Genomic DNA, 14,431 nt, shown 5'->3' with positions numbered 1-14,431 from the left:
GCGCCACGCCCAGCCGGAAATACGAATTTTTTAGTTGCCGTTTAATTCAAAAATTTAATAGCATTTACTAACCCAAATCATATTTATATATTTGCATTATTAACTTCAAAACCAACCTTGTTTCAGATTAATTCTTGGTTTTATTTCACAACGACTAAAATGCGGCTTAAACACAATCGTTTAGCTTAGCTAATAAAATTCATGCGTTCATTTAAAATTAAGAGCATCATAATTGTTAAGGGAAAACTACGGCTAATACAGGTTTACGAGTAAATGTAACGTGGTTATGAGTACATCCCAAAGGCGGTTAAATGCTAGCTTCTTGTATAATTTCGCTATTTCCGATCCTGCGATCCTACGCGCTCCTCCTGCCATCAACTGGCTTCAGCAGCTGCAGTTTGGTGGAGATGGGTCTCAGCGAGGATGAGGACAATGGCGATGATGACGATTGCAATGTCGATATGGATGTGGATGTGGATGTTCCGGGCGATGAGGAGTACGGATAGGTGGTGCTGCCACTGCTGCTGCTGCTGCTGGAGAATCCGGACAATGTGGTCGAGGTTCGACTGAACGGAGCTGGACGAGGATAATCCGTCGATGGCTGGGGCTCTGTGGCTCGGAACTCCTCCGGCAACTCTCCGCGGTAGGCTCCAAACTGGGGCGTGGTGCGAACTAGCTGCTCCAGCGGGGTCAGTCCGTAGGTGGTGTGTCGCACATGACCGCCATTGTCGGGAGCATCCAGCTTGGGTGGTAGGACCAGGCTGCTGTCCACCACGGACTTGCCATCGAAGGTGTAGAGCGCTCCACTGGGCAGGCTGGCATGGGGAATCTTTCGATTGTCCGGCGGCAGGTAGTAGGTGTCCACACGCTCCGCAGCCTCCATTTCCGGCTCCATTTCATCGGCATAGAGGTCGTCTTCTTCGGGTCCAAAGAGGTCTTCTAGGAACTCGTGTTCCGGCTTACGAGTGGTTGTTTCCTTGGGAGTGGTTGGGGTTACTTTCTTGGTGGTCTCCTCTGCTGCATCTTCTTCTATTCCGCTTGGAATTCGCTCCCGCTCCAGCTCCTTTTCCTCCAGCTCATCGTCATGGTCAATGTCCTCGCCAAAGAGTTCATCCAATGTCGGCTTTCTCAGCTCCGAAGCGGAGGGCAGGGCGTGCTCCAGCGCTGCCGAGGGTAATCTCAAGGCAGAGGCCGTGGGTGTAACTTCCTTTATCTTCACCTTCAAAAACTTTGAGGCATTGGTGCTGTCCAGGGGCGAGGGTATAAACATGGGCTCAAAGCTCTGGGTCTCACTTCCGCCCTGCTGAGCGGTCAGGAAGAGCGTGTCCGTTTCCATTACCTCGTCAATCTCGGTTCCGGGATCTTCACGACGATGGGCCACTTGGTCTATAATCTCTTTGGGCAACTGGACGCCCGTGCCATCGGTCCTCATAATGGGTCGGAAGCCACTCTCCACGATCACTGTGTCGGGCTTGAAGCCTTGATTCACAGCCGGACGCATATTGGCAATTTCCTCTCGAGAAGGTTCCTTCACCGGGATACGTTTCACCAAGGGCGTGACTGTGGTGGAGCTGGGCGCTAGGGTGGAACTAGGTGTAGCCTTGGGCTTGGCATCCCGCTCCCCCTTGCCTGGCTGGCCAAAGTGTGCGGAATTCTGGTGGGAACTCTGGGGCTCTAGGTCCACGTAGGGAACTGGGATTTTCGGTTTACCCTTCGGCTTGAGTCGCTCTCCCTGGGGTTGGTTCAAGCCCAATCCGCCGCCCAATTCAGTGGGCTGTCCGAGAAGCAAAACCGAGGCAGCCAAAGGTTGCAGGGGAAAGGGTTTCTCCTTAATGAAGGGCTTCAGCAGACCCGGCACCGGCTTGCGATAGTGATTCACAATCAGGGAAGGCTGCTGCAGGATAGCTGCAGGATGTGGATGCAAGTGCGGATGCTGCTGCGGAAGGATGGGCCGCGAGGCCGGCACCTTTTTGATGGGAGCGGGAAAGGGACGGCGGCCCGGCAGCTTTACCGGATGGAAGAGCGGAGCGTTCTGCGGCGGACGCAGGAACTCGGAGAGTCCGATGGTTTTCTGGGCCAGCGCTGGAAGATTAGCGGTTAGGTTGTGATGATGCAAATGAATGGAATGGGGGGCATGCTGCGGATGGTGGTGCAGGCGATGCAGTTGGTGCGGGGGATGGTGAATGAGATGGGGACCCGTCGCATAGACAGGCAGCTTGAGGGAGGGAGGTGACGGGGCAGATGGGGATGCGGATGGAGATGCATTCAGCTTGTGGGCATGGGTCTCGCCCAGCAAAATCTCGGGTCGCGAGCTGATCTCATTCCGGGTCACGTTCGGTTTCAGGTTCGGGTTCAGTTTCGGGTTCAGGTTCTGGTTCAGGTTCTGGTTCAGGTTCTGGTTCTGGTGGGGATGGGGATTCAGATTCGGGTTCCTCAGTAAGCTCTCCTCGAGAGCCTCAGCAGCGCGGATGCCATCTGAAATCAGTTTGGTTATTTCCGAAGATTTCGTTATTTCAAAGCTCAGTTTGGGCGGTGTTCCGTTCATATTGTGGTTCTTAATCAAATCGGTTTGGTGCTTCAATAAAAAATTATCGTTGGCGCTGACCTTGGTTTCGTGCCGCACCGACGCCTCTCCGGCGTAGTCCTCGTGCACGGGCGCCGGATCCGCGGCCTCCGCAGGCAGTCGGATCTCATGCCGCTCGGAGGCCGATCCCTTCAGTCCCGGCGACGCGTCCGAGTCGCAGGCGTCGTGCACGTGGATCTTCCAGCCGAGATAGCGATGGGTGAAGCAATGATAGTACACGGTGTCCGGCGTATTCCTGTCCGGCTTCCAGCTGATCACGCCGGGCTCTCCGGCATCGCACTTCAGCGTCAGAGTGCGTTGGTAGGCGCCAAAGGATTGATAGTCATCCGCTGGAGGACCCTCCACATCCGGTGTCCAGTTGCAGAGGCGACCCACGCCCGTGGGCGTGACCTGGCCGGATCGGGAACGATGGACGCCAGCAAAGATGCGAACAGCCTGTAAAGGAACAGATTTTGTTTACAGGATCTTATATTGTCTTGAATGAGTGCTGACCTTCTTCTCCTCCTCACGCTTGTGCTCGTATCCTCCCACAGGATCGTCACTGATGTAGAAGGGATGGTACTTGGCCGGAATATCGGGGTTATTGCCTCCCTCCACCACAAAGGTGTAGGTCCTGCCGCGCACCACATGGATCTCGGGGATCAAGAGGCCATTGATGTACCAGGAAATGCCCCAGCCGACGTGACCTGAGGTAAACAGGAATTAATACCTATTATATAAAATATTAAAATATAATGTAATACTCACCCGTGATGGCTGGATAACCGTGCTTTCCTCCGGTGGGACCCATCTGGGCATAGAACACGCCATCCTCTGGCTCATGACACTGGATCGCTGGTATGTCCCAGGCCCCATTGCTGTTTGTGACAGGCTTTGGCGTGGGCACCGGTCTCCTTTGCGTGATGATGGCCGTTTCCTGACGCCGTTGTGGTGGCTGGCGATGCAGTGCTTCCGCTCGATTCTCATAGAACTCCTCCTCGGGCTCTACATTGGGTCTTCCAGCTGGGGGATAACCAGCACCACCCGTTGAACTCTGAGCTGCAGGAGCAGAGTCCTCCTGCTCGGAGGAGTTGCTGTTGGGACGAGCACCCTCGGGCAGGGGACAATTCCACTTGGGCTGGCGTCCGAATTCGATCTGATGCAGGTGCTTGTTGTAGAACGTGTGGAAGGACACCTCCTTGTAATCGTTCAGCGGTCCAATGGCCCAGACCACAGACTCTGCCTCCGTGATGGAAATAGGCAGATCCAGGCGATCCGTGGCGGCCAAAGAGCGCTGATAGGTCACAATCGAGTAACCATTTACCATGGCTGCATTCAGCAGACGGATGGAGTTGGTCTTCTCGGAGATCTTGGTATCGGGACAGGCACCACGTCCACCTGAGCACTGGGCCTTGCCCTCCAGGAAGTAGTCCGTGGCAAATCCATTGCCCGTTTGGGGATCCACCCAGGCCACCACCGCATCGGCGCCGATCATCTGGCTGATGTTTCTATTCGGCGAGATGCCGAAGGACATGTAGTTGTTGGGCTCTGCGGGAATGTAGCTCAGGTGAGTGGGTTTTTCTTTTGCAATTAGAGCCTAAAAATCTCATTGTAACAAAACGGAGCATTATTTTTTTAAGTGCATCTATAAATTCTAGGGGAAATGCACCGATAATCACTGGCACCGCAATCAACGAAAGTCGCTCGCCCCAATTCTGGCCAATTCTGTCCCGGTCAACCGGTCCTCGAAGTCTATTTTTCCCGCTGAGAATTCCTGTCGGCATTCTTAGCGGTTGCAAATTGCCCCAGCTTGGGGAGTAAGACCAGTGGCTGGATATGGCCAAAGTGTGCTGATATGCCCACAGATTGCAGATGTATCTGTGGTTATCCACTTGTCCACCCATCGGAGCCAGCACTCGAGTTGCGCAATAAAACCAGTCGTCATAATTCGCAACTTGTTATTCTGCTGATGCTTTAGCTGCTGCTGCCTTGGATGTTGCTGCTGCTGATCGGTCAATTTGGATGCTAACTGGATTTTATTGTTGCCATCTCAAGACCCCTTCCCCCTACCCCTTTGCCCCTTCGCTTCTCTTGCTCCCTGCTAACTGTACTCGAGAAAATGTCAAAGCATCATAAATCAGCAGCAGCAGCATCAGCAGATGCAGCATTCAGGTCGTGGATCTCTGGCGAAGGCTTGTCACCAAATGGGATAGGTCCAGGGCGTAAGGGCTTTTGGAATTCCAAGATTGTAGTATCTTCATTTTAAAATTTTAGTAAATTTTTAGACTATTAAGCATTTGATATTGTTTCTTGAAGAAAACTTCAGCTTTACCCTCTACATATTTTTAATTATAAAGAAAATAAGAATAAATTATACAATAAATGTCTTAAATCTTAAACAAAATAAGGAAATCTTGGAATAAGTGTATCAATTATTACATTCAAATTTTAAATATTAAATCAGCATAATTTTTTTAAGTGCCCAAGGCCTTTCTTTTCAATAATTAACTAAAATTAACACCAAGCTAACTGCGTACCGTTTTCACACTTCTCCCATTGTCAACTTGGCTTTCAGGTAGGAGGTGGTAAAGTTAGTGACGAAATACCTTCCTCATTTATCACTAGCAATTATAACTAATAGCCCCCGGAAACTTACCCAATTTGGCTACCAATTGGACCACGATGCTCTCGCCGGCTACCGCCCAGCGAACCTCGAAGGCCAGATCGTCGTAGAGCACCTCGCAGTTGAGCTTCGACTGGAAGAGATTCGTTTAAGGAAGGATTTCGATTGGATCGGGTTCGGTATGGGATAAGGATATGGTTTAGGATGGGATATGGATTTGGGAATGGTGCGGTGCGGGTGTGTGTGCGGGTGGTGGTGGATTTAGGGAGGAGGGAGGAGAAAAGCGTGGCCAAAAATGTATAATTTTGATCATACTCGAAATGTTTGCATTTTTGTTTTGCTGTATTCGAAAGATTTTTGCTTTTGAAATGGTTTGTTTTTTATACAAAATGAAAAATGTTTTTTGTTTATTTATTTTTTGGATTTCGCTTGGGGGTTAGTAAATCACAGGAATGCGTGTGTGTGCGAGTGTGTGTATTTTGTGTTGTGCGGGGGTGTGCGTATTCTGTGTGTGTGTGTGTTGTGGGTACGAGGTTCGAGGAACATTTAGGATCCGGTCCCCACACAGTTTTCATTTTGTATAAGACGCTCCCAGAGCTCAAGCAAAAGCTGATCAAGACAACAAAACACAAATAACAAGCAGGTGAGTAGTACATAGACACATATATATATATTATTGAATGTGTTGCACATATGTATATGTATGTAAATATATGTAATATATATATTTCGGATCTCTCCTCCGCCGTCCATCCAGCTTACAGTCTAGGCATTTCCGGTCACGACTCGTGTTGCCGGATCTCTCATCGATTCGATTCGATTGATAAATATTTGCATAGAGTATACTCAAACAATAAATACGATTGCATAAATAGAGTTACACACAGTGTTACACCCGATCCGTGATCAGAGATCGATGATCGATGATCGATGATCGATGACCGAAGCTCAGCGCTTCAGCTCGCTTAGGATCTGGCTGGCGTTCTTCTTTACCTGTGGACTGATGCCAAGCATCTTCAGCGAGGGCGGGACATTCAGGCCCTCGGGCAGGCGGACATGGCCAAAGTCCACGGTGAAGGCCTCGCACCACACGCCAAAGTGGCCAATGTCGAAGATGGTCAGGTCCTCGGGCAGGGTCAGGACGATCGTCTTGCGTTCGTACCGGCGAAGGGGATTTTCCTTGCCATTTTCATCGGGAATACGCAGGCCCTCGGGCGTGGGACGCTGTCCACGACCCACCCAGAATTTGGCATCTACAAATTAAGGTTTTATGATTACTTATAGATCGGAGAATCAATCGTTTAATGACCGATAATTGCCAAGCTTTTAATTGAAATAATTAAGGCAAGAAACTCGATCTAGAGAATAATATCCATAATATTCTGTGGGTATTATTTTTATGACAATAAGAGCTTACTTCAGGGTGAATTCCCCTTGAACAAAAGCATTTATGGTGAGAATATTGTTAACAAATGCGTCACAGGAACTTTAAGAGTTTTAAATCAGTTATTTAAAATACAACCAAAGCCACTACCCACCTGGAGCTTCGCCATCGTAGCTAAAATTCGGCACCAGCAGCGTTTGGGCATCCACAATCACAATATTATCAGAGGACACTCCATGGACACCTCTCAATGCGTTGATCTTCTGTGGCCGCGGAAAGTCCAAATTGGCCGGAATGGCGACATCACCAAAGTTCACCGCAAACTCATCGCACCAAACCGAGAACCATTTGATGTCGCGCAGGGTTTTGCCCTCGGGCAGCGACAGTGTCACATCCTTGTTCCGGTAGCGACGGGTCAGCGAGGCGGTGCCACCTCGTTCGTCCCTCAGCCGGGAGGCACCCTCGTTACTTGGCTTTGGCGTATTGCCCACATAGAAGTAAGCAGCCGGCGCCTCACCATCGTAGTTGAACTTCTTGATGAAAATGGTCCTCGAATCCACGGCATAGACATCGCCTGAAACGCCGTGATGCAGGCGGGTCAGGGCTCCGATTTTGGTGCCGTAATACGGGTAAGCGGCGTCTCCAAAACTGGCCAAACCTGCAATAATAGAAACAACAACAGCAATGAGAATCGGTGAGCAGTAAAAACAAAAGACTTAGGCAACAAACTTGGCACCAGCTGAGTCAGTGGGCAATGAAGACGCACAAAGTCTTTGCAGCCACTTAGCGGTCACTTAATTAGTCGTGCACTGGCCAAATAATCTACATAAATCAATCTGACTTAATTAATACACAGAAAAAAAAACTTGCAGGTTTTAAAAATCTATTGCTTAGACAAAAACCTAATAAGACATTCTGTTTCCTTTTAGTTCTTTCTAAAAAAGTAATATTAAAAAGTAGATAGCTTAAATAAATATAAAGGGATTCAATAGTGTGTAAATAATTCATTTAAAATACATTTATTTCCCAAGAAAAGCCTAATCAATATCAATAAAATCTTTGCTTTATTATTTACCTTTTGCTGACTTTCATATACCTATATAAATATGAATATTTCACCCAAGTGTATCTTAAATTTGCATACGAACGGGTTCTAGGCAAACAAATAAACCGAAACAAACAAATCGAAACACAAATCTAAGGCAAACGGTGCGTCACAGCTTTTAACTGGATTGTCTATCTCTCTGCCGCCTTTGTTCTTTGTGGCCACAGGAAGTTTCGGATTTACGGATTTACGGCAAATAAATTTTGAAAACAATCCGAAAATCCGTGGGGCGTGTAACACCGAAACACCAAAAACTAGAGATACAAACGAAATGAAAAACAACAAAACAAACAACCCCAGACCTTAATGGGAACTAATTCTGCTGAGGAGATGAATGGTTCTAAGCCGACTTTAATGGGCCAACTTTGTTTGCTTTTGTGGGCTGGCGAATTTCGTTTTGAAAAAATTCCCACTTCACCTTGGCACGGCACAGCTCTTGCTGTTGTTGTTGTTGTACAAATTCAATTTATTTGTGTTTTATTACAATCTTTTTTTTTTTTTGTGGCTGCGTGTTTGTTGGTGCTTTGTTTTTTGCATGGGCCATAAACACGTTTGGTTTTTTTAAACTGCCATCAAATGGTTTGGTTTGTCGGGGCGACACGGTCGCCATGGCCTGCAGTTATTTTTTATTTTATTTTATTTTTATTTTTTTGACACAACCCGATTGGCCATGGCTTCGGCTGCTCCAAATTTTCGCGCAGACCAAAACCACGGACGAGTCTTTCTTGTTTGCCAGAACCTGGACCAGTTGGAAGTCGATTTCCGCCTAGCTGGCCTAGTCTGGCCCAGAATCCATAGATCCCCCATATCCATCACCGCGACTCGCGGCGGAGCCCCCGGTCGCATGCAAAATGCCAAAGGTGTAATTAAAAGCAATCGAGCAATCGCAGGCTTATTAATGATGATCGGGCCGAAGTCAGACGGAGCCATTAGGCAGGCAGGCACACTCGACTCACTCGAACTATTGGCCAAGCGAACCCCGCCAACTGGTTGGGTTCAATTGCCAAGCATCTAAAAGCGACATCGCTGCTTTGGTTGCAAAATCAAATAGAAGCAAATGGCACACACAAAATATCATTTAGCTTCTTTTTATGATAATGAGTAGTGAAGTCTACAAAAAGATATATCTAAAAACTTTAACAAACCTAAAAAAATCAACTCAAATTTTGATTAAAAATGTTTTTACTTTGTTCTATTTATTCACACAAAGTTTTTAATACATTATTTTTAAAAATTCAACGATAAATCGTAACAATTAGCATTCATCAGAATTATCCATCACTTCAATAAAAATATTATTAATTTATTTATTAATGCACAAACGCCTATTTAATTGGCCAAAGCTATTCGTTCAGTTTCCAGTGAACCCTCTTAATTATTCGCACTGACTAACCAACCCAGAGACCTACTTTCCCAACGGCTTTTCCAGTCGCGAGGAGGTCTCCGAAATGGTATCAAGGAAACATGGCAGCAATTTATGCAAATCTCGGGTGGAAATGCTAATGCATCTGGCCAGCAAGTCATTCAGTCAGTCAGTCAGTCAGTGGGACAATTGTGGAGTTGGTCAGCGGTTCAACGGTCAGCGTTTATGATCGCCAAAAGCTAATGAATATTCATCTGGCTGACACCGCACTCGAGATCCAAAAAAGATGATATATATCGGCGTTGTCATTGTCTGGGCCCAAAGCGGCGCCCGCATGGCCATAAATACGGGCCACTAATCTAGTTTTGGCTCCTCTCTGTATCTGTATCTCTGTATCTCCATCTCTGCATCTGTATCTGAATCCGTATCTGCATCTCTATCCGTTCAATTTGCATCACAATGGCACTTATAAATCATTGCCCGGGGTACTTACAGCTTAATGCGGCCAATAGGCCAAATAGCATACGCCAAGGTTTATCCTTCACTGCCAGCATGGCTAACGGAGGTGGCCGTAGCTTGTGTTTTTGGAGTGTGAAGTGTGTGTAGTGGGTTTTGTTGTGTTTTTTATTTTTATTAGGTAGTTGTGTGGGCCAGCTGCCCTTAGTATAATTCCGATTTATTGCGGCAGGACCTAAGCTTTGTCCTGGCTTTCACACACATACACACACACTTTGAGACAGAGATCTCTTCTGGGGATCTAGGATCAACACTCGCGACTCGCCACTCGTATACGAACTCCACGGATGCACGGATCTTCTTAGGGGGGGGCGCCTCCACACTGAGCCTGGGATTGTGCCTGGGGATCTCGCGACCGTACGCAATGAACTCCAAAACCGCACTGATCGCCAACGACGCTGCGTCTGCGCTGTCAGCGTTGAAGAGTCGAGTTGAAAAACTTTTTGGTGTCGCTCTCGCTCTGCCTCAGCCCAGAGCTCTGTTGGGAGTCTGGTTTTGTGATGAATGTATAGCTGTGGCTGCTACCAATATAGCTGCTGCTATTGCCTCTGTTGGAGGGTTTTGCTGTTGGTTTCTGGGCTGAGAATGTTAACTTTGATGTTATTATTAATATTGATATAGTTAGTTATGTGAATAAGTAAATTTATTACATTTATTTTGGTTAAATAATGTTTTTGTTGTCATTAGGGTAATTGCTTTCATATTTGCAGATAATATTTAAAAAAAGAATAAATTCAAAGAGGTAAAAATTTCATTCTGACACACGTCTCGCTTCATAAAATTCTGCTTAATTGATTAATTGCCTGATTATAGCTAATTAAAATTTAAGTATATACATAATTAGTTAGTTAAATCTTTTTTGGGATTAATTATAAATAAAAGAGCTTCCCAAAAGTAAAAGGAAAATCATTAACTTGCTCAAATTAATTTGGTAAAATAAAATAAAGCTAGGTAATTTCAGAACTTTAGCTTAACAAATTTATTTCTATGGCTTACCAACTTATTGACTTGTTTCTCTAGCCACATCTGTGACCCAATGTTGGTGCTGCTTCTACTGCCTTGTCTCATCAGCGTCGGCTATAATTATTGCTCTGTCGCTGAGTTAGCCAAAAACTTTAAAACTTCAAACGCCTTTCCGACGCGTTGCCTTTTTGGTCAAGTTAAATAAACTTTTTTGCGCACCTTCTGTCATTTTTCTTGTCTTTCGTCGTTCACTCGTTGTCGCACCTCTCATGTGTTTTTTTGTATTTATTTAAATGTTATTCTGCGCGTTGAACTTGTTTCACTGCTAATGCAATTTATTTTTGTCAAATTATGGCGCCCAGTGATTCGCCAAATATCGAATGCCTGATACCCACTTTTGTGTGTCTCTTCCATTTGGCATTACATGCAGCTTTTCACTTCCTGCACTTTTAATTTGCGTTTATTCCCTTTTGCAGGCATTTCCGCAATAGTTAATAGATTGCATTTACATGAACTGATTTCATGGAATCGACTTTTAGAGCATTTATGTTACATAAAAAGGTCAGGAAATGTTGTGGTTTAATTTTTGAGCTATTTTTATGCCCTTAAAGGTTATCATAATTTCAGTCAGAAGTTAGAAACGCAGTGAAGAAGTCATTTCCGACCCTATAAATGATATATATTCTTAATCAGCATTAACAAGCAAGTCTTTCTAGCTTAAAGGAAACAACAATTTTTTTTTACATTTTTTTTTTAATTTTTATAGGGGGTTACATCGTTTAAATTCTCGAAAATTTACCAAAATTGTTTTTTTTTTTAATTTTAAATTTAGTAGGCAGATTTATTAAGCTTTTAAAAACGAACACAGAAAAGCTTTCCGAATTGAAATTAATGATTTTTTCAACTTAGTTATGATCAATTTTTGATTATATAACATATGTAAGGGTACCAAAATTTCGGTTTCCATGTGCTAGTTTTCTTTCCGAATTTTATAAAATTTTTAAAGTATTACATTTTAAATTTAATTAAAACTATATTAATATCCCCATCAAGCCTTTTCTGTTATCATTTGTATTTCTAAATAATTTATGTTCGTTTTTTGTTTATTTTTTCTTCAAGAAAACCTTAGTTTGCATAATTAGTTAATCTTTAAAAAAAAAAAACACCTTTATATATTTATTTCAGACAGGTTTTACTTTCGATTAGTGGGACTTCCTCTGGCAGTCGTTTAATAAATTAAATACCCGTAAGCGCAAGTTAACTACAAATTGATTTTTTATGCCCTTTTTGGCCAAGTGCTGTGATTGCCAATTGCCTTTTCTGGCAAGTGTTGATAATATCTCACTTACTTGATTAAATAATATATAAAAGAAACATTTATTTTTCGCTTTTCTTATACCTTATTTTTCTGCTTTACTTTGCACTTTCGATTGTTCCCGCGATTATTGGATTAGATAACCCATGCCGTTGATGGATTAATCCGGCGGTTCGAAGGTGAAAGAAAGCAGATTGGCAATTCGTGATCCGCTGCCAAGTTCACTGATTTTTTTGGGATCGCTCGTGTTGGCCTGAGGCTTCCGAAAAGTAAGAAAAAGGGAAAATAAGAGCCCAAAAGGTCAGGCTGTAAACCGCTTGTTAACTGTTTGCCTCTTCCGCTTACATAATTCAATTAGGGCCCCCACTCTATAATGGGGATAATTGGAGAGATAACTTTGGCCGCTCTTTGGGGTCCACAACAAAGAGCGGCGACATTGGAGGAAGTCAAGGCGAGATCCAAGTCTAGTTTTGGGCATCCTTTTGTTCTTGGCCAAGGCCCCCGTTGGATCTTTTGTCTGGCTTTTTGGCTGCATTCAGCTTTTCAGCTTTGCTGGCCATAATCCGCCTTTTGTGCAGCCAACAAAAGGCAAGACGGCGAATCAATAACCTCTGGCCGTTGCGATGATTTTAATATCTCCATAAAGGCGTTATGATTTTTGCAAATTCAAATTAGGTTTCAACAGATTCCGCCTAAGTGGCTCGACAACCGTTTCATATTTTGTATTATTTATTTTCAATTTTTGCAACTCTGTTTTCAGAGGGGGGAGCAAGCAGCAGACAGCTGCCGTGAACGTGATCGGTGATTATGCATGGGGAGCGTGTAATTATAAGGGAAATGCTGGAAACACTGAAATGAGGCAAAAACGCACATTTCGTATAAATTACCAACAGTCAAGTCATCATGTTTCAGGTCGCTTTTAATGCTTCTTTCACTTTGAAGACCGGCCAGCGGACAAAAAATCATATTGCCTTTGTAAAACGCTTTCATAATCAACTCGCTGCGAAGGTGGAGCCATCAGGGGGAGCCTCTTTTCCAGCCCTCTTTTCCACTTCCATTCCCATTTCCACACCCACTTCGCTGGTCCCAAATCCCGTCTCGAGTCGAGGTTTTGGGTGAGACTGCACTGGGAGAAAATACGGATTAATATGAACTATCTAAAGCTTAGTAATTATTTTTAGAATAAGAAAGGTTTTTAAAAAATAATAATTTCTAGAAAATAAAACATGTCAGTCTTCGTTTTCATTTAAATAAACTTATTTCCTTGGTTTAAACTATATTTAAAATATTACATATAAGCAGAGTAATTACAAATATATTCCTCTTAATTTATAAACATTTTTATTCTATTTTAAATGTATTTTTATAAATATATCCTAAATCTTAAAGTAAGATATTTTCTTTACAGTGTGGGACTGCCTCAACGTGCGTAATTTGCGTTGCCATCAAATTAGTTTTTAATTTCTCAACTGACATTGGGAACAAAGCGAACCAGCACGGCGAAAAGCCAGATAGCCACACAAAACACAAACAAACATTAATAATTTAGCTACCACTTTTGGTAGCTGGTCCCAGCTGGTCTTCTCCTGGCCACTTTCGCATTTGCATGGCTAAAGCGACATGGGGGCCCATTAGATTTATGGCTCAAAGCCGCTCTTTCGGCGGGTTGATTGATCCAAAAATTATGCACGAACCCGATAGAAGATCCCCAAAATAATAAAATCCCAAGCAAAGGCGACCAACCACGTTGAGATTCAAGAGCCGTGTCGCGTAATTAGCCTTTGTTATGCGAATTTATTGTTGATTTATGGCATCTATGGGGCATATAAACATTTGAAAAATCATAATTCCAGAAAACTCGGAGCAGTTGATCATCTTTTGGGTGCGGAGAAAGTTGTTTCGCATCTAGTGCATTATTTATTCGACTGCGATCGTTGTTATTTCCCTTTCCTGTCTCGCCGCCATCAGCATTTCCTCTCACTTGCATCATGCATTTAAATATCGTCGAATAGATCGCCTTCAACCAAAGAGCTTTCAGTGAACAAAAAAAAAAAAAAAAAACGACGCTAAGGTCAAGCTCAAATCGTTCCAGTCGGCATGGGGGGCCTGTCCCAAATAAATAAAGTGAATTAATAAAAATAATCACTGAGGCTAACATCCTATTTGGAAAATAATCATGAAAAGAAAGCGGGCCTAGGACGAACCGAAGAGGGTGATACCCTTTGCTTTATGCTTTATGCTTTATAAAATAAAATCCTTCAAAACTTTTAACAGATGAACACAATCAAACACTGATTATAATTTATAATATAAAATTAATGCAGTTTCCTTAATGGACCTCACACTCCAACTATTTGATGGTCTAACCAGCGACCAGCTTATGATAATGAGCAGATCCACTTTGGGGCGCGATAATTACAGGGTATGCAAATTGGAAAGGCAGCTTAGCTTAATTTATGATCCGCTGACGGGGCACATTCTAATCAGCCGCAAGACTCATCAGCAAAAGCGAAAATAACATTCACCTTCTATACCCAAAAAAAAACCGAAATAAAATTATAAAAAAACACACAATGTGAAGTGAACAAAGCCAAGCTGA

At 44.1% G+C, this 14,431-nt stretch overlaps 2 protein-coding genes across 2 annotated transcripts; both read right to left on the bottom strand.

The window, feature by feature from the left end:
- Positions 1–123: 123 nt before the first annotated feature.
- On the bottom strand, positions 124–2,560 carry LOC138928835 (protein Skeletor, isoforms D/E-like). The gene has a single exon (XM_070286964.1). It carries the CDS (start codon positions 2,543–2,545, stop codon positions 356–358), a length of 2,190 nt encoding a protein of 729 aa, XP_070143065.1. The 5' UTR covers positions 2,546–2,560; the 3' UTR covers positions 124–355.
- LOC108077586 (DM13 and DOMON_DOH domain-containing protein skeletor) lies at positions 2,395–10,019 on the bottom strand. Its single transcript, XM_070286963.1, has 8 exons — positions 9,532–10,019; positions 6,725–7,228; positions 6,180–6,439; positions 5,220–5,319; positions 3,332–4,111; positions 3,077–3,270; positions 2,606–3,019; positions 2,395–2,475 (listed from the first exon to the last, which is right to left on the bottom strand). Exons 1-8 carry the CDS (start codon positions 9,590–9,592, stop codon positions 2,434–2,436), a joined length of 2,355 nt encoding a protein of 784 aa, XP_070143064.1. The 5' UTR covers positions 9,593–10,019; the 3' UTR covers positions 2,395–2,433.
- Between the last annotated feature and the right edge of the window lie 4,412 nt (positions 10,020–14,431).

This window comes from Drosophila kikkawai, chromosome 3R (assembly GCF_030179895.1).
Source record: "Drosophila kikkawai strain 14028-0561.14 chromosome 3R, DkikHiC1v2, whole genome shotgun sequence".
Lineage (NCBI taxonomy): Eukaryota > Metazoa > Arthropoda > Insecta > Diptera > Drosophilidae > Drosophila > Drosophila kikkawai.
The sequence above is the reverse complement of the archived record's forward strand: the minus strand, read 5'-3'. Positions and strand labels throughout refer to the sequence as shown.

What these genes read in the sequence shown, in the direction of transcription:
- LOC108077586 (XM_070286963.1), bottom strand. Translation starts at nt 9,592, where the DNA reads ATGCTGGCAGTGAAGGATAAACCTTGGCGTATGCTATTTGGCCTATTG. An exon ending in CTACGATGGCGAAGCTCCAG is followed by an intron (nt 6,440 to 6,724) that starts GTGGGTAGTGGC and finishes CTTAATTTGTAG; the next exon opens with ATGCCAAATTCTGGGTGGGT. An exon ending in AGCGTGAGGAGGAGAAGAAG is followed by an intron (nt 3,020 to 3,076) that starts GTCAGCACTCAT and finishes GTTCCTTTACAG; the next exon opens with GCTGTTCGCATCTTTGCTGG.
- LOC138928835 (XM_070286964.1), bottom strand. Translation starts at nt 2,545, where the DNA reads ATGAACGGAACACCGCCCAAACTGAGCTTTGAAATAACGAAATCTTCG.